The 20,128-nt window shown below is 37.9% G+C and overlaps 1 protein-coding gene across 3 annotated transcripts in view; it reads left to right on the forward strand.

The window, feature by feature from the left end:
- The first annotated feature begins 1,144 nt into the window (after nucleotides 1-1,144).
- The window catches only part of LOC128529723 (serine/threonine-protein kinase WNK2-like), a 49,338-nt gene continuing 30,354 nt past the window's right edge, over nucleotides 1,145-20,128 (forward strand). For 2 of the 3 annotated variants that reach the window (XM_053503204.1, XM_053503205.1), the window contains exons 1-6: nucleotides 1,145-2,421; nucleotides 10,501-10,673; nucleotides 11,330-11,550; nucleotides 12,123-12,280; nucleotides 14,049-14,137; nucleotides 16,706-16,925. In XM_053503204.1, coding sequence (XP_053359179.1) covers nucleotides 1,762-2,421; nucleotides 10,501-10,673; nucleotides 11,330-11,550; nucleotides 12,123-12,280; nucleotides 14,049-14,137; nucleotides 16,706-16,925 — 1,521 coding nt within the window. In that variant the 5' untranslated portion in view covers nucleotides 1,145-1,761. The remainder of the gene's footprint in view (nucleotides 2,422-10,500; nucleotides 10,674-11,329; nucleotides 11,551-12,122; nucleotides 12,281-14,048; nucleotides 14,138-16,705; nucleotides 16,926-20,128) is intronic. The other variant, XM_053503203.1, reaches the window with a different exon arrangement.

Here is a 20,128-nt window from a genome sequence, read left to right on the forward strand (position 1 = left end):
CTCAAACTTGAAATTAAATATTCTAATATTTTGAGGTACTATATATTTTGACAGTCATAAGCCATTCATTCATTCAGTTTCTAAACTGTGTATCCTTTGCAGGGTCATGGGAAACCTGGAGCCTATCTCCGGAGACTTTGGGCATAAAAGAGGGTACACCCAGGACAGGGTGCCAGTCCATCGCAGGTCACACACACATACATTCACGCCAAGCAATTTGGCAATGGCAATTAGCCCAATCTGCAGGTCTTTGGGAGAAAACCCACCAAGCACAGGGAGAACATGCAAACGTCTCCCATGCACACACAGATGGGAATCGAGCCTGGACCCTGGAGGTGCAAATCAACAGTGCTAACCACTACACCACTTTGCCACCCTTGACACAACAATAAAGACAAATTGGGGGCGACTATAAAAACAATCTGGTTTCCAATAATGCCTCACCAGTATCACTGGCTGATCACCTCAGTGCCATGCTGCATTGAAGCAGTAATTCATGCTGGAGGAGCCCCAATGAAGCATTAGGTACATAATGAATAGAATTCCTTATAATATTTTCTATATTTTATATATCGAACATTCTAATATTCTAAGGTACTGGAATTTTACAAACTGTAAGCTGTATCAAAGTTTTACATTTAATACATCCAGAACTTTTACTTTTTCATGATATTAAAACATTTTGAGGGTACTCTATCTATCTATATACCTATTCTTCTGAATAGGTATAATCTATTAATCTTATGTATACAACTCTCTCATATATACACACATAGACCTATTCAGAAGTGCGTTTCTGTAGTCATTCTCTAGTCATTCACAGGTTAATCTTTCTCATCTTCCCTCTCAGCTCTGTTGTCACCGAGTCACAAGTGTAGCGCGCTTTCCTATTGGATTACTTTGCCATATCGTTACTATGGGCGTGGAAGCGATGGCGCCTACGAAACCCCATGGCTTTAAATGAAGGTTTTGCTTAAGTAAATCCGAGGGATCCCGACGCATGGCGAAGCAGAAATTTCATTTTATTTCATAGCCTTCACACTGATTGAAAAGGCACATACACGGCTTCTGAGCAGTCATTTCTTCGAGAAAGGGAGCGCATAGATATTTTTTTTTGTAAGACGCCAGAAGAAAAGCGGAGCAAATTGTGGAAAGACAACGGTATTACTTCAAACAGTTGCGCCGAAGATGACATCAGACAGATAGTTGCGTGTGATTTATTGCTGTTATTATAGCTGATACACAGTAGGTGTTTTCATCGCCGCGGATGTGATACAAGCCATTTCATTGGAGACAGCGGAGTGAACGGGCTACAGATTCTGGGCGTCATTTTCACTTACTTAGCTTAATGGCAGCTTGAGCGTTTGCCGGTGTTTGCTACGTGGATATTAGCGGTAGGTTGCGCGCACGCATGTATGCACCTGCTTGAATTAAGACCGCTACATTCAGCTGTATGTGCGCCAAATGCTCGTCTGCTATCGCTCATTTAATTTATGCGCAGGCGCAGCGTGGGAGAATCGATAGCAAGCAGATTGCACGCGTCTAGAGAAACTTACAATGAGTTCTGTGGTTATTTAGTAAATTATCAGATCAATTCAAGTCTGGAATTAACTCTGGGTCTTGTTTCTTGTTAGTGCGACATCGTCCCATGTTGAACTGCGCCAGAGCGCGCACGCTGCACGAACTCGGCCGCTGCGTCTCCATGGTGGAAACGACGCTGCTTCGCGTGAACTGGAAACACTGTTAGGAGGAGCAGTTAGCATGGAGCCCGGCGGCGGACCCAAATCCGCTGACGGCCCCCCTATTTCCAAGTGTCCCTCCGTTTCCAGTTCACCGTGCGGCCTCAACGGGAACATTTATGAGTCTGTCAGCGAGGGCAACGTCAGTAAGATGGACGGCTCGGGCGCGGTGCGCGGTGGCAGCGACCCGAGCGCGTATCCGCCACTGTCGAGCTCCTGGCGCGCCCCCGGCCCGCGCTTCATCCGGAGGAGCCTGTGGTTTGCCGAGGACGAGCAGTCTCATGAGGCTCCTGAATACGACGTCCGGAGCGAGATGTCCAGCGTGTGTCTGCGAACAATTGTAGACCGGACCAGGGGCGCGTGGTCAAGCTTACAGGAAGGCTCGAGCACCGAGAGTCAGGCTGGACAAAAGGACAGCGCCACGGAAAGCACGAGCGCTGACGAAGAGAATAAAGACAGGGTCGGTCCCAAAGTAAACGCAGGTGCACCAAACGGAGGGAAAAGCAGCATAAAGACCGCGAGCGAGGAGAACGAAGAAGAGGCCGAGATGAAAGCCGTCGCCACCTCTCCCAGCGGCCGTTTCCTAAAATTCGACATCGAGCTTGGTAGAGGCTCATTCAAAACCGTCTACAAGGGCTTGGACACGGAGACCTGGGTGGAAGTGGCGTGGTGCGAGCTCCAGGTACGTAGAACCAGCTCATCTAAAGGTGGTTTAAACGCAACCTTTCAGTTTTTAAAAACCATGATTAATTCAGGTGGTCCTCAGTTCTGTCCTCTAACTAAATATGCCTGCATCAGTCTACTTGTTGCAATAAACAACCATGATCTTTCTTAAAAGGTGACAAATGTATTTTTTTTATTCAGTTCCATGAAAACACTGCAGTGATAGCTTTATCAGCAAGTTATACAAACACTGCCAAACCCTGTGTTTGCGATGAATAACGTCAGTTCCAATAAAAAAACAGCTGTCAGCACTTTGTTCTGTGGGTCAACCAACAGCTCAATAGCAGTCCATGGTCAGGGCTAAAACTCGTTAACTCTTCATGGCACTTCAACGCTGAGAGTCATGTGGCTGCAGGGGACAGTACTAATGTGCACAGCGGTATAAATGTCAGATAAAGGATACAGCTTCTATTCTGTGGCATTTTATTCTATAAAATCTTGTTAGATTGTATAGTAACGGTTCTCAAACCAATCCTCTTTGTCTAAAGGATGAACTGGGTTAGTGCAAAGTTTGGAAGATAAATAAATAAAGTATAAGACACATCTGTTGGTTTAAGGTAATAGATGATTCCGTAATTGATTTAAATTCAATTAGGAAACATGCCCTTTCAGTGGAAATTGTCTGTCATTGCTATATGCTGCTCCATTGTCATCAAGCAAACAATAAGGAGAAATTATTAAGTAATATTTACGCTGATCTGAAAACTAGAGTGAGCTCCAGAGACCCTTAACCCTTGAACGTCTTTGGGACGAACTGGAATATCATCTGGATCGCACGCCTCCTTAGCTGTCAGCCCTTATGGACATACTTGTAGCTTAATGGGCAAATCCACAAAGCCACACTTCAAAATGTTGTGCAAAGCCTTCTCATGGATGACAGTAAGATGTTCAAAGTACATACACACATTGGTGTTATGGTCCAAGACCCACAAACTTTTAGCCACGAGTGCATTTTAAGTTTATCTTATATGGTTAGAAATGTCTATTTGCATAGCATTTAAAAGCATAATTTAACAAGAATTTGCAAGAAGGACAATGCAGCTTAGTTAGTAAGCAATATGATAATACATGTAGTTTATCATACATATGTTTGAGAATTATTTGAAAGTGTCATAGCACCCACCTAGTCAGGGGAAAATGTTAAAAAGGATAGAGGGGTACCGGGCTGTTGGCAGAAAATCAGTTTATTAGTTGTTGAGAACTGATTGGGATGAATGTCCAGCTAATTTTTTTTACTATTGTTGGTATGGTGATGTGAATGATTTTACAAATTTTCAAACTTGTTATTGACTTGTTATTTTTTAAAACATTTTGTAAAGTACTAGGGTGAAAATGAGGACAATACCTAAAACATAGTTACTGTTAAAAATAAAGAAGGTTCCCATTGGTAATTGTATTGGACATACAGTAGGATTTGCTATTGGTTTATCATGATGCTGTACAGACTCTAATAAGGCTGTCATTCAGTGCTTGGTTTTATAGGTCAGCTCAGACTGAAACTAAATGTGATTTGCCATCAGTTTAAAATCTTTTCCAAAATATTCTTTGTTCTAGATTAATTTATTACTATATTAACCCAAAATTGATAGGATTAGCAATGTTAAGGTGAGGGAATGCATAAACCAAGTATTACTTAGCATTGTGTTGTTCTTGGAAGTCCTAGGAGTTTGGCCAACAACAGTTTCTTATCTTTCTAATCTTTTTTTCTTTTTTCTTTTTTGTCCTGGTTGGGTGACCTGTTGAAATTATGCAGCAAGCTGTTATTAGTAAAAATGACTTCTTTGATAGTAACTAGAGCATATAAACCTGTATACAGCCATTTTACCAGTTCTTGGGAATGCTGCTTTACTTTTTGAGCCTCCTCCTAACAATCAAAAAACATCTCTTGTATGACAAATGACGTTGTCCTACCTTAGCCATGAAAGAAGTTCAACTACATAATGACAGGCATGAGATTGCATTAAGAGACTGGGAGAATCAGTAACAAGCCACTGGGATCTCTGATTTCCGCCCATCTCCCAAAAGGATGCAGATAGATGGCATAGCCATGCAAAAATTGCTCCCAGTTATGAATGAGTGTGAGAATGTGTGCATGCACAGTACCCTATGATAGAATGGCGTCCTATCCAGGGGGAGTTCACACCTCGTCTGTGGCATTGAGGCTTTTCACGCACTATTTAAAAAAATGTGTCATTTCTTCACTGTGCGTTCCACACTACACATTCCCTTTGGATGTGGCCTTCAGTAGAAGCTGAATATCTACCTTTTGGTATTGTGCACATTTTAATGTTGCATCACTGACCCTCTGAAATATTGCTTAGCTGCTGTTTGAAGACCTTTTTATTAATTCAGTTCAATTTAATTTGATTTGTATAGCGCTTTTAACAATTGACCTTTTTGCAAAGCAACTTTACACAATCAAAGGAAGAAAGGAAGAAGGGTGCATGTTGTGCAGTCACTCCCCCCACCCGTCTGATATTTTCCTGTATGTATTTGAATCTGCCACATAATTCCTTAGCGTACAGTAATCTCTGCCAGTTGATTTGCCATTATCTTAGTTCTTAAAGAAGGCTTTCTTCTTTAGTTTAATCTTCCTGCTGTTCCATAATAACAGCTTTGCCAACAACTTTGTACTAGTTGCTTAATATTACAGCACAGCAGTTGTTGCTTTTTTTTTTTTTGGGCCAAAGTTCTTTTAAAGTAAGATTCCCTAAAATTCAATGTCATAAAAGTACTCAAACAAACCTCTTTTGAAAAAATGGCATGATAGAGTAATGCAGTGTAATCTAAAATCTTCCCATATGTTGGAGGACTTAGTGGGCATACAGTTTTGTTTAGTTTTTTCTACTCTGTTTTTTATGTTAAGTGCTATGGTGCCCTTAATGTCGCATTACAACTGCTGTATAGTTAAATTCCTTGCATGGTATTTTTAATATTAATCTTTATTGTGTGTGTTTTTTTTTTTTATTATTTGTTTTTTTTAAATAAAGGTTAATTTATCGCTTTTTTTCCGCTTTTTTCTTTTCTGCTTTATCTCAGGGCTGTATAACACACAAGGAGAAAAGCACTGTCTGTCCTCATACATACGAGTTCAGAGACCCAAGAAATATCTAGTGTTACTGTGATTGACGGGAAACTGTCATTATAGTCACTGTGTATGCCTTTCCACATACACATTTGCTTCCTTGATTCCCAGCCGTTGATGACATTGTATTCACAGTTTCCTGACAATGGGTCGAATGCATTTCAGTTCTGATGCTTGAGCGATAGCTTCTTGTATTCATAGTAAATCCTGTATCAGTATCCAGATTTCAACTGTGGAAAGCCCATGACATACTGTATCTTGAACATTTAAAATCTGAAAAACAAACGGCGAGGAATGTATTGCAATGCTCATACTGATGGTGTCGGTGGCTTTTGCTATGCTTGTTTGTGAGTAGATGTATCTTGTTCTTGTAGCCTTGTAACTGATCTCTTGCACTCTATCTGCCCAGATGTCGTGCCTCTTAATATAAAATCTATTTTTCAAATACATAGGTAAATTCTATTAGACTGTGAGAAACGTAGTTTCCATCTTGCAGTAGTTTCCTTCGGCCTTGCAGTATTTTTCTTCATAGGTTCATTTTAGGCCTGCCTGACTTGCTAGTGAGAGAGTTATAAGAGCACTTGCTGGCATGAAAATTGTCAGAAAAAAGAAATAAATCACAGTCCTGGCCTAAATGGCAGACCCAAATTGGTTTTTGGCTATAGGAAAGCAACATTTGTTATTCAGGATTTAAAACCATTATATTGCTTCTGTGCCTTTATGTTCTGTGTGGATTATGTTCATTAGGTTCTGTGTACAGTAGATAGGTACCACATAGGAATGCATACAGTATGTGGGTGTTTCATGACGCATATAGCCTGCAGACACTTAAGATATTGCAAACATTAAAAAATGTAAACCGTAAAAAAACTTTTTTTATGTAGAAAATGCACCAATTTTCTTGACCTATTTCGATTATTATTTTTTTTTTTTTAAATATAATTTACAGCATACTTATTTTTGTAACTTTTCTTTAATAGAAACAGCAATTCTATGTTTATAATAAAATTATTTATTATACATAGGGAATATTAAACAAACCTTTTTACATTTTCTCCAAAACTGCACAAGGTTAAAGGACGTTTGCTCACTTAGTAAACCTAATTTTAAAATTAAAGTTTTTTTTTAAAGATGATTATTTATTTATTTATTTATTTATTTATTTAAAAAAAAATAAATAATAAAGCTACAAACCAGGACAAGGGTCATAATGTGTTCCCCAAGACATGCAATGCATATTTTAAAAAAAGCTACCTATGTGATTAACCGGAAAAAAAAATTGTTTGTCTTTAAAAAAAACAACCAAAACAAAACCTCAGTTAAAGTAATTATGTTGATGTCCCTCCTCACAGCGCACATATCAAATACGTTTGTCATACAAATGTATGCGGATCTTACAGATAAGGCATTCTTTATGTACAGTAGCTGTGCAAGAGCTGTTACCTGTGATTTGTTTGCACTTATGCGTGTTTCCGTAAATACCAGCATATATTCCGTATCAAAATGGCTTTTCCGCTTTGACCCACTTTCAGCATCCACGTGGCTGCCATCTCATTCACATTTCCAGACTGTATATACCTAATTCTATTATCTCAGTGCAGATTAAACTTTTGCATTACTATGTGAAAAAAGACTCCCTAGCTGAAGAGAAATGTTCTTTCATTGTTGCTTTTGAGTACTAGCAGCAGTTTACATTGATGAGGCCTATTTGACAAGGGTTAGCATTAATTAAAATACAATTCAGGCATGATAAATGCTAGAACCTTTAACGCTTTATTAGAATCCATGTTTAGTTTTTGAAAATTCTGATGATAATGATAAGATCTTCAGGTTTAGAGGACTTGTCCCGTAGGCAAATTGTAGCTTTGACTCATAAGTGTGACTCTTTTTTTTTTTCTTTTTTTAGGCGTTTGGCATTTGTCCTTCGTTAAATAACAAAAACGTATCGAATCCCTTTAATTATGCTAATCAGGCTTTTTTTTTTTTTTTTTTTTAGGCTTTTATTTGCATTTGAACATGGATTTTCTTGACAAGTTGATGTATTAAAACAGGGATTTTCAAACTGTATGCACTGATCAGTCAATTTCCAGAGCATTCTGTGTGACACTTAAGCTAGAACCCAGCTGCATCCTATTTTAATTGATTCGGCTATCTCTGCAGCCTTTGTAGTTAAGTAGCCAGATGAGCATGAAATGATCACGAATACTCATTTGCCACAAGACACCTTAAGACGATCCAATAAGATTATTGCGCACTGTGGTGTCTGGTACCAGAACGTTGTGCTAGGCTTTCTTTCTGCCAGGCCCAGTGCGTAGCGGGTTGTGGTGCATTGGGTGTTCCATCAGGGCCTCTTTTTTTTTTTTTTTTTTTTTTTTTTCTTTTTTTGTGTGCTACATCTGGGATTGGACCAGACGGGCTGGCCTTTCATTGCCATGGCTGTGGGTGAGCCTTACTGTAGGTGCCCTTGATCCTGTCCAATTTCTTAAAGTATAGTTAGTGTTATTTAGTTCACCTGTTATGTTTTGAGTGACCAATATGTTGAATTTTAACATGACATGCAGTATGTAAAACAACCTAGCATCTAGCTACAAAATTAGCAAAACATTTAAAAGTGCAAATGCAAAATGTATGTTCTTAATGAGAAGTTGTGTCTGTCTCCTCTGTGCTGTCTGGCTCCGTTGTGCCTTCACAAGAAGGAAGGACTACGTATACATCATGGTTTCCATCTAAGGTGGAGCAGGGAATCCCACTTCGCTCACAAATATAGTTTGTGGGCAGAAGCAATAAACCACATTCTTTGCTCAGCATTGGGGAATCACCAGAACTGCAGCAATGAAAAATCTGAACAATTTCCCATTTTTGTGGAGAGTTTTTAACATGCTGTCACGGGTCAGCTGCAGCATTTTATTTCTCTTTAGGGATTAAGTAATGCTATTTTATTCAGGGGTTTTATTCTTCAGGTTTTTTTAACTTGCCTCTTATTAAAATCGGCAAACTTAATTAGTGGAAAATAGTGCATGAAATTCTGTTAGTCAAAATGTGCTTCACGTCAGACCGGCGAACAGTGTTTGTAGAAAGATGGGGTTTACCAACATCTGGAAGATTTGTTCATACAATAAACAACAAATTTATTAGCATTTATCAGCTTCACCTGGGCTAATCAGGCATAAACTGTTCTGGATTGTAGCAACATAATGCACTTTACATAACACAAAGCCCCTTGAGGGAGTTCACATGGCGCTTCATTTTGTGCTTGACTGACCTGCATAATGTCCAAATGGCATACTATGTTTGCATTTGTTAATGCAGCACGGCTTGCCATGAGTTGAAGATTCATTAGACCAGAATAAGCTTGACAGCTTGCATTGTTTTTGTCTTCTGAAATAATTTTTAGGCATCTCTGCATACAATACCTAACCTTAGCCATTAAAAAGGATTTATGCCAAATGCCAATTTCACATGACATCACATCAAAGGTTACACAAAGTGTTTGTGTAACCTTTGATGTGTTTAACATTCTAGTGGTGTAAGTCAGTTGTTAGGTCTGCATGCTTTATTTTCATAATTTTGCATTTTGATGTTGTGGATTTCTCATTTTTAATAAAAAAAATTGGTCAATAATTATGATAATCAATATAATAGTCAACTATATTAAAATAATGTCTTGATGTGGAAAAAGTGGCAGTTTGGTGATAAAGCAGTTATTTTAAACTAACTGTTAAGTAAACCTGCTTAAAATAGCATCTTGAAATGCAAACTGCTAAAATGGAGCATCTCATTGAATGTGTTCTTATTTCCATTGTGGAGTTTACTATCTTGCCGTCCTGTTAGAAACTACTAAATAATGCAGTGATCCCCATGAGTCCACTGAAAAGGCTGTGCAGGGTGGGTAAGAGTGAGAAGGGGAGAGTGTGGGGAGGGCCAGGATGGGAGGATTGAGCTGTGGAAAGAAAGAAGGAGGGGAGGGAGACAAGAAGAGGTGCCAGGATGCGTTTAGAGCATGTGGGGACAGCTTAGGCAGGTCCGCTCAACTGATTGCGAAAGGCTCTCTGCAGCATTGCATAATTTATGAGTTTCAGGATCAACCAGTGGCAGAGCGTAACCACACACTTGGACTGAACACATGGACCACCATAGTAAATATAATGGTCATTTTTTTTTTCCCCCACCAGTTTTCAGAGCTTTCTATCTGACACTCGACCAAGAGGCCAGCTGCATCCCATCTTTATTGATTCAGCCATCTCTGCAGACCTTGTGGTCGAGTAGCCAGATGAGAGTGAAATGAATACTCATTTTTCATTTGCAAAGACACCTAAAGACGATATGATCTGATTGGGGAAACTGACAAGCATTACATATAGAGGAAACCTGGTCAAGTGGACAATTTTCTTTCTCCAGTAAAGAGTGGCAACTTCATGCTCAGCAACAAAGGTCTTAAAAAAATTAAGTTAAATGTTAACAGATTAGCATTTATGCACCTGCACACAATGGGCACTGCTACTCTCGGTCTCAAAATATTCCCAGATTTTCTCACAAAATTTTTGTTGATGTATTTAAAAATAAATGTGGAAAATTATTTAAATATATATTATTTAAATACTGACTTTATTAATTACTTGAGATTGCATCCATACTCTGGATACCCAGAGATGTAATCTGCCATTTCTCATCCGACCAAGCTGAGCTTGAAGTGCTCTTCAAAGTGGATTTGGAACAGATTCTCAAATTTAGGTGTGCCAGGCTTTGTAGCATCATATCCAAAAAAGTATTTCGCTGTCAATGTAGTATTCGTATGATTGAGTAAGACAACACTTGGTACTATGAAGAATAAGTTTTGAAAAGTCTGTTCTTATGTTAGTGAAAGAAAATTATTAATTGTTAAAATTTATGATACATTAATGTTTATAATTAAATTATAATTTTTTATTATTTTTTTTTTTTAAACCACTTTAGGACCGGAAGCTATCAAAAGTGGAGAGACAGCGCTTCAAAGAGGAGGCTGAAATGTTGAAGGGTCTGCAACATCCAAACATTGTACGATTCTATGACTCCTGGGAATCTCCGCTCAAAGGGAAAAAATGCATCGTTCTGGTGACAGAACTCATGACCTCAGGGACATTAAAAACGTAAGTCAGGTCCCATTGATTCTTTGCAAGTCATGGCCTGAACTGAGTAATACCTTGCATCTGGTTCTTGGTGAATAAAGAAAAGTTAACGTTGCTACTGCAACTGTTTTGTCATGTCATTTAAATGCTGAATGAATGAATGAAATGAATGAATTTAAGTAGCATCAAGAGGAGCAGACACTACTCACATTAAGGATATCGGATACATGGCCCAGTTGAACTTTGCAGACAATAGCAATATCAATATGTCTGATCTGTTTAGACAAAATACCCAAGGGAACCAGTGTTGTGCGCTAATGTAATAAAGGTCCACAAGAAGTTTATTTATGGAGCGCCCATATGTTTCCAAGACCAGCTTATTTAATCTTGTCCATGTAGAGATACATGAGCCATTATGTTGACTGTGGATATACATATAAAAGATCACTTATTAGTTATTAGAGACCAACAGGGAGGCTTTTCTATACAAGTTACAGTAGGTGGCTGACTATTGTACAGCGCATGCAGGTCTTAAGCACATTAGTGCAACTAGTTGTACCACGACTATCACAAGTGTTTCTTTTGTCCCTGTTAGGAAACAACCAGTGAATTTTTTTTTTTTTTTTTTTGGGGGGGAGCAGTGGCAGATATTGTAATGATTATATTTCACTCTACAGCTATCTGAAGCGCTTCAAGGTGATGAAACCCAAAGTTTTACGGAGTTGGTGTAGGCAGATCCTAAAAGGCCTACATTTTCTTCATACACGCACCCCTCCAATCATCCACCGGGACCTGAAGTGCGACAACATCTTCATTACAGGTCCAACAGGCAGTGTAAAAATTGGAGACTTGGGCCTGGCTACACTTAAGAGAGCTTCTTTTGCAAAGAGTGTCATTGGTGAGATCCGAGTGCATTGCATGTACAGTATAAGTATAACAATCCACATAGGATAGGAGGCGCTTACTTTTGTAGCTATTTTTGTGGCACAGGAATACTTTAAAAAAAAAAAGGTGTTTCGCTTGAGACAAATCTAAACGTTTTGCATGCGTTTGCAGAATGAGGGGCATTTTTATGGTTTTGCAAATTCATGTCAGTTTAAAAAGCTTTCATATTCACAGTTAGGATTGTTCAAGTGTATCCTTTTGGACAGAGGTGGCTTATTTGCTTTTTTAAATTTACCATTAGGTTTAAATACTTCTTTATTTGTTGCAATTTTTTTCATGCTTTTATAAAAAACTTTCCTGAAACTCACAAGGTAATAAAAACAAGTTTTTTTTTTTTTGCCAACTATTTAAGCCACTTCAACACTATAATTACTAACACGAATATGGACGCCTCATCTGCAGGCAAACTCTGTAAAATGCTATCTTTCTACATGCCTGTTTAATGGAGTATTAAAGTGATGATGCCAGATCCTGAACTGTGTCTTTAGCCTGCCTTTTCAGATTTTTTTTCCCCCCTTGGTTCAGGCACTCCAGAGTTTATGGCTCCAGAGATGTACGAGGAGCACTATGATGAGTCGGTGGACGTGTATGCCTTTGGCATGTGTATGCTGGAGATGGCCACATCAGAATATCCCTATTCGGAGTGTCAGAATGCTGCCCAGATCTACAGAAAAGTCACTAGTGTGAGTCCATTACTGATATCAATACTAATCCTAGAAAGTAGTATGCATTTTATGTACAGTATAAGCTAATGCATCAAAAATGTCGCACATTAATTTATAGCCAGTTTTGTTGTTGCATAACTTGAATTGTTGAGCCTAATGGTATACATGCTGGCAATATAAACAGTATGTACTGTTTAATAATGTTGAACAATCCTGAAATAATATGTAAGTGCGAACCAAGCAGTTGGATTATTTTAAGGGTGTGAAAACATTATACCAGTTATTTATGCAGTCATGCAGCAGGTTTTTTATACAGTATATTTAAAAAAAAACAAACATTGCCACCATATAAGATTGAATGCTGCAGGTACAAGGTTTCCTTGGCTTTTTTATTTGGATGTTAACAACTGCCGATATTTTATCACGTTCCTGGGTGCGATTTGATTTGCATTCTGTTAGTATCGTGATTTTTCTGAATATTCAATACTGTATATATTTAAATTATCTTTATCAGCTGTTTTACTTATTAAACTGCACACATCAGTATCTAACACTGTTGATTATTTTCAGGCAAAGAGTTTTCACACCAAATATTGACTATGTTCAAAAGGCATCCTTGTTTGTTTATGGACTTTTTTTCCAAAATCAAATGAAAATTGTATTTGTCACATACACAGACATGCACAGTATTGATAGGCATGTTCGTAAATATGCATTTTTTTTTTGTATGTGTGCAAGACATTTGCACAGTACTGTAAGTGACAGCAGTTAGGTTTTACTGAACATGATGGAGAATAAGCAAAACCCAGAAGCCCACATTATGGGCCACACACACACACACACACACAAATGTGTATATATTTATTTTTATTATTTTCCACGTTGTACATTAATACTGAAGACATTCAAATAATGAAAGAACAAGTATAGAATTGTGTAACTAAAAAGAAAAATTGTTAAACAACCCTAGAATATGTTTTATATTGTAGATTGTGGAAAGTAGGTACATCTAGTCATGTTGATAGTTTGGCGTACACATGGCATTTTTTTTCCAGATTCTTCAGGTTCACGAGTTACTCACCTGTAATGTTTTTAAATTCACAGTTATGCTTTGTCAAAAGTTAATTTGTGACATTTATTGTCTTCCTAATGTACTTTAGACCATCAGTTGTCTTGTGCAGAGAAAGGGTTGGTACAGAGCGCATAGTACTATTTGTGCTGCTACTATATGTGCAACTGCTGTACAAATCTATATTATGACGGGAAACACAGATAAGAGACAGTCTATTGTTGTTTTAAGAAATAAAGGTCAGTCAACCAGTCTTTCGAGCTTTGAGTGTATCCCCAGGTGCAGTCGCCAAAACCATCAAACATTATGGTGAAACCCCAGGAAATGTTTTATCTTTATTTTTATTGTTTAACATTGTATATTAATATTGAAGACATTTAATTCATGCCAGAATAAATTTCGAATTATGTAGTCAACAAAAATTTGGAAAATAACCCAGAATATTTCATTTTATTAAAAATTTATTTGAATATAAACAAACAAATTGGGGTCAGTGTATCGATACCTGAACTCTAGATAGACTATAATCTATCTCCCCGCCCTCCCAATATCTAATTATCAGTGATGTTCCATGTATATTTTCTTAACTCTGTTTTGTATTAAGTCCTGTCTAAACACGCAGTGAGAAAACAAAGTGATCATATCCATCTTGCCTTTCCCTTTTTTTTTTTTTTTTTTTGCAACTAAATCTAATTTCTTTTTTTTTTTTTCCCCTAGGGGGTGAAGCCTGCAAGCTATAACAAAGTCAAGGACCCTGAAGTCAAAGAGATTATTGGCGAGTGTATTTGCCAGAATAAGGAAGAGCGGTGAGTGGTGTGTTTGAGTGTCTGTAAGGCCAGCAGAAACGTTGGGCGGGGGGTGGCTAATAAATGGTGTTGTCTGGCCATTTTCCCATTTTATACAGTAACTTGGGAGTTATTCACTTTTATACACTATGGGCACTCTTGCATACTATCCAGTTTCATTATATCTGCCACGAACAAAACCTTTTGCTTACTGTACATAACATTTCAGTAAAAGATATGGTCGCATATCTCTGTGTCCTTGTGCAGGACAAATTTGTGTAGACTGTGTTGTAGAAGTAGGTGGTACTTACTATGTGTCTTTTTTTTTTTTTTTTTTTTATATATAGTTCTCTGTGGCTCTTGCATGTTCAAGCTTCTTCTGGTGTATTAATACTATTTTATAGTTCAGTGCAGTCACTATCTAAAAAGTGTAAATGCTACAGCGTGAACTGCCACAGAAGTAAGGATGCGGCAATTAAAATAGTCCGATTATCCCTTAATTTTACAGATCGGTTGTCTTTCAACTGGCTGATCCTATAACCCGATACTATTGTGATAACACAAAATACATGAGTCAACAGCCACATCAGCATCTGGGAATATTGCCAAGTCTCTCTAAAAGATGTCAATTTTGCAATATGCTAATTTTTTCTTCCAAAGCAAAACCACCTGGGTCAACGTCTGCCAAAAGCTTAACACAACAAATCTTATTCACCACTTAAACACAACACGGCATGAATAATTTGACTGGGAAAAGTTACCCACGAAGATAGCAGCTAAATTTCATAAGTCAACCTTCACTCAACCACCTATAGCACTCAAGAAGCTCAAGCCTTACTCTGCAGAGGTTAAAACCGTCATCACAGAAATAAAAAGCAGTTCCCAGTGTTGGCTAAGGCAGCCGGGGTTTACCTTGCCGCTCCATGCATGTGGGCCGACAGTGAGCGAGTATCCAGAACGGCGGGACACATTCTGGATTAAAGGAGAGGAATAGAAGGTCTCTTACAAATGCAGAAATTCTGATGTTTATTAAGAAATCCCTGCCCTCACTGCTTACAGTACTACTGAGTAGCCATAATTGCCGCACCAAATACAAAGTGACTGATGTTATTTAAAAATGTTTAAAAAAAAAAAGCAGAGTTTTGATTTGATTTGCTTCATGTTATAACAAGTAAGAACAGTATAGCAGGACTGTGCATTTTGTATAAGCATCTTGGCATGTGTGACGTGTGTGGCATGAGCCCCTTGATGCTCCTTAAGGAATTAAATTTTTATTCTTTAATGAATTGTTACTCTTTAATCAAGCATAGGCTATTTTATTGGTTTAATTTTCTATATTATCTATCTGAAATAGACGAAAGAGAGAAATATGTAATACAAAGTTTTTATGGTTCTTTCTCAGATCCTAATTTTATAAGTGCAATGTTGTTTAGGATACTTATTTTTATTGCTATAAATAGTAAATAAAAATACTACACAATTAATAGAACACTGTACATGGTGGATCCCAATAACCTGCACTCCTCCATTATTGTGACTGCCCAGCCAAGATCACTCCAAAGGCACAACACAGAATGCTAAATGAAGTTAACAAAAGAACCTTTAACAGTAAACAAGTCTTAAAGAATTCACTGGAACTGGATAACATCTCCATTCATGATTCAACCATACTCAAGACATTGAACTGGCATGGTACCGATCACAAGATACCAAGGAGGCAGCCATTGCTTGAGTTTGCCAAAGAGCACCTCGCCACTTCATGACACTATAAAAATAGAGCTGCATACCAAAATGAAAACATCATCTCAAGACCTGCATGGTGGAACAGGCATCATTATTTGGGAATGCTTTGCTGCCTGTGAGCCTGGACTGCTTGCCATTGTGAAGGGGAAAATAATTCAATAGAAATGCTGTGGAATGACCTCAAGAGAGCTGTTAATCCTAGGATTATCGCTGAAATAAGGCAGTTCTGTAACAAAGAATAGTCCAAAATTCCTCCTGAGGGTTTTGGAGGTCGAATCCACAGAAAGCATTTGCGTTAGGTTATTGATGAAAAACGTGTTAAATTGTCGTTTTACTAACCTACATCTCTATGTATGTTTTGTGCATGTGTTCAATAAAGACATAAAACAATCATATCTTTTTTATAAGCTTAGAAATATTGCCTTTGTTTTTATCGTGACTTTGTTAAAAATCAGAACAGATTTCATAACCTGTTCATGCAATAAACCAGGAATTTGCCAACAGCTCACTTACGTTTTCTCTGGCCAAATTGCAGCAATGCTCGATATTTTGTTTAACCGTACTCTAACTTTTACTGTCGAACCCCTAAAGCTTGAAGGGCCTGAGGATGTTTTTTTTCTAAAACAAAACAGATCTGGCTGCAATCCAAATGCTAGCTTTGCATTAACATACTCGTCCAAATGAGAGGCCATCATTTCACTAGTAACTTATTCACAAGGACTTGTGCGATGGACACACTGCATAGTCTAATGCAAAGGTTAATAAGAAGTAGAATAAAAAACTGCAGTCACAGGAAAATGGCCTTCCATGATACTAAAATGATGACCCTGTGACTTCTTTTTTCAGATACTCCATTAAGGACCTCTTAAATCATGCATTCTTTGCGGAGGACACGGGCGTGCGAGTGGAGCTGGCTGAGGAAGATGACGGAAGGAAGGCCTCCATTGCACTCAAACTGTGGGTGGAAGACCCGCGCAAGTTGAAGGGCAAGTACAAGGACAGTGGTGCCATCGAGTTCACCTTTGATCTTGAGAAGGAGGTGCCTGAAGGTGTGGCTCAAGAGATGGTGAGCAATGTTCTTTCAATTGCAGCAGTAAAGTTATTATAAAACCGCTATAATCTTTTCTAATTTGTGCCAGTTTAAGTGGCATTATGAGTAACAAATGCATGACAGTAATTCGTTTTATTACTGCACATGGTACTGGATGCTCACGCTCTCTTCCTCAACTGTCATGCCATCTATTTCACGGACTGACTCCTGGAACTCACAGAACCACTTTATATGCATTGAAAATATGCATGGTTAAATGAACTTCTAATTTAAAATCAGATTAGGTGATCAATATTGACTTTGCCAATTATTTCATGACATTTACGCAGTTGATTCAATTTGTGTTAGTTCAGTCTTCCTGGATCTGTATGTTCCCTGGACATCATTGACCCAGATTACTTCAAATCTTCTTTCTGGATCTATTTTTAGTAAGGTAAATCTACTGAATAGAGCAGGTGCATAGCTGCATTGCATATGAATGCAAAATGAAATCTTACACATTTTCAAAAGTAATATAATCTTTAAACATTCCAAATATGAGGATGTTTATATTAAAAACTATAGGTCTCCTAAATAGTATGTCTCCCTGATGGACGATAAAAAACTGCAAATTATATTAAAAGAATAAGACATAAGGCATAAGATTTTTTTTTTTTTCTTCCCCCAAATGCAGCAGCCAAGTTTCCATAATCAGCCTGTTAACGCAATATTGTGAAAGTATTGAGAAGCTTATAGGGTTTAGAAATGGTTGTTCTTTGCTCCTGTCAATTGCACTATGTACAGTAGCATGCATAATTTGAGTTGGTTGAAATGAACAATTTGGATATTTGTGCACAAGAACGTGTAACAACTATCAGAACTAAAATGTAACCTTTAATTTGAGTTTTTTTTAAAAACTGGTATGCCAGTGTCGTTCCTTTTGTATTTGTATTCTCACTGTTAATGAGGTAGATGCATAAATCATATGCAGTGGTTTGGGGAGAAGGAAAATTTTTGAGCATGTTTCTGAAGAAGGTGAAAGCTGTGTGTTTGTGCATGTGTATCTGACGTACTGTATAATCTGTGTGAGAGAAAAAGAAACTGAGTTTTATTGTTATTTATTTATTTATTTGTTTTATAAGCATAGGGCTCAGGAGTGTGCAGTAAAGGGTGAACTTTTTTTTTGTTGCATAAAATAGATATGATTTAACTCAATTTTAGTTCATTTTAACCAACTACTCAAACATGACTGAGCAAAAAATAAAAAAATGCATGAATTTTGCACCATTCGTCCTTACTGCCTCAGCTCAGTGAAGATTCTTCAGTTGTCTCGTGCTTTCGAGGTCATTCTACGGCATCTCTTTCTGGTTCGAGGCCTTGGTTCAGACTGGGCCAGTCTGATTTTCGGCATCTATGGCCATTCCGTAATAGGTTTACTTTGGTGGTTATAGTCATTGTCCTGATGCATTACCCAGCTTCTTTTGAGGTTCAGCTTGCAGACAGCCATTCTGATATTATCTCGTATGATGCATTGATAAACTTTCCACAGTGGCCAGCAGTACAGGTTCAGAGGCAGCAAAGCAGACCCAAGTCATGATTCTCGCTCTTCAGTCTTTGGATGATGTTTTCATGTTGGTATGCAGTTCTATTTTTATGCCATGTCTTACTAAAGAATTCTATCTTCATTTCATCTGTCCAAAGGACATTTCCTCAGTAGTGGTATGGAGCGGACTCTTTGGTGTCCTGACATGGATACCGTGGCTGTTCAATGTAGTGTGTGGTTGAATCATGAACAGATGTTCTCCAGTTCCAGTAAATTCTTTAGTTGTTTACTGTTTAGGGTTCTTTTTTACTTCATTCAGTGTTGTGCCTTTGGAGTGATCTTGGCTGTGTGGCCACATCAATAGAGGCACATTACCAAATCATTTTCCATTTAAAGTCAATTTGTCTAAATGTGGACTGATGAATATCTTAACTTTGAGGTTTCTCTGTAAGACTTTCTAGCTACATGCAAATCAACATCTCTTGATTATAGGTCTTAAGAATTTTCTTTTTTTCTTTTGGTGTATCAGCTGATGCTACATGTGAATAACACACTGACACTGTTTGTGTTTTTATGAGGTGAGTAAGCTCTAACCCACACCTCCATTCGCGTTGCATTTATTGGCCTCCGGGTTTGCAAACACCTGACTCCAGTTGCCATTTGGTGACATCAGAAGCCTAGTGTTTCATTACTTTCTCCTCCATCACTTTATAGGTTTGATGGGAGTGTTCAGTATAGATATAAAAGATCATGACTTTGTTTCATCACCTTAGAAATATTGTTTTTTATATTTCATGACTAATTGATGCAGAAAAGCAGGAAACTGCAAATAGTTCAATTAAGTTTTAGAAATCAAGTTTTCAGACAATGCAACAAGGTGTAAGGACAAAATGCAGGTTGTAACCTGAGCCAGTCTTATCTAAAACAAGCCAGTCTTATCTAAAACAGCCCTGCTAAAGTGGCAAATTCTTTAGTTTGTTTACATGCATAAAATTCCAAGGAAGTCTGCCAGATGTTTTTCTCCATGTAATCACTGCTGTACGTTGAGACGTAATAAAAAAAAAAGACCATCACCTAAAAACGAGACATGTTTGTACCTATACTGCCTCAAAGATTATGATCCACACACACACACTCGCAAAACTTCACCTCACATGCTTTGCCCACGTTTGTGATAGTCATCTAGGTTTTTTCCCTGCTCCTCTTTGTCTATTGTCTGAACAGTTACTTCCCTGTTTCAAATGACCTCTGCGACTACAAATTTTAGTATATTTTTCCTTTCCACATCATCTTAAGAGGATTATAATAAGCTCTGTCAGTTGCATATTGATTGCATTAGCATCCAGAGACAATTCAGGCTCAAGTGTTAAGCTCAGAGAGTAGTGTAAATGCTTCTGCATCACAGGGTTTCATATTTAAAGGTTTGGGCATTGTTGGGCACTATCTCTTTGTAGATTCCATTTCAGGAATAATTGCACTTAATATCTTAAACGAGTCCACTTCAGCTTTTCGAAACAAAATCTATTATTATATGTATCCGTTCAATACATGTAACAATAATGCTGCTGTTCAAGTTAGCAGCATGGTCATGGGTTCAATTCTCACCTTGGGCCTGTGTGTGTGTATGGAGTTTGCATGTTTCCCCGAGGTTGGTGGTTAGGCCTTTAGGTAGACTGGTTTCATCTCTTCGTTAAAA

Source organism: Clarias gariepinus, chromosome 9 (genome assembly GCF_024256425.1).
Source record: "Clarias gariepinus isolate MV-2021 ecotype Netherlands chromosome 9, CGAR_prim_01v2, whole genome shotgun sequence".
Taxonomy (NCBI): Eukaryota; Metazoa; Chordata; class Actinopteri; order Siluriformes; family Clariidae; genus Clarias; species Clarias gariepinus.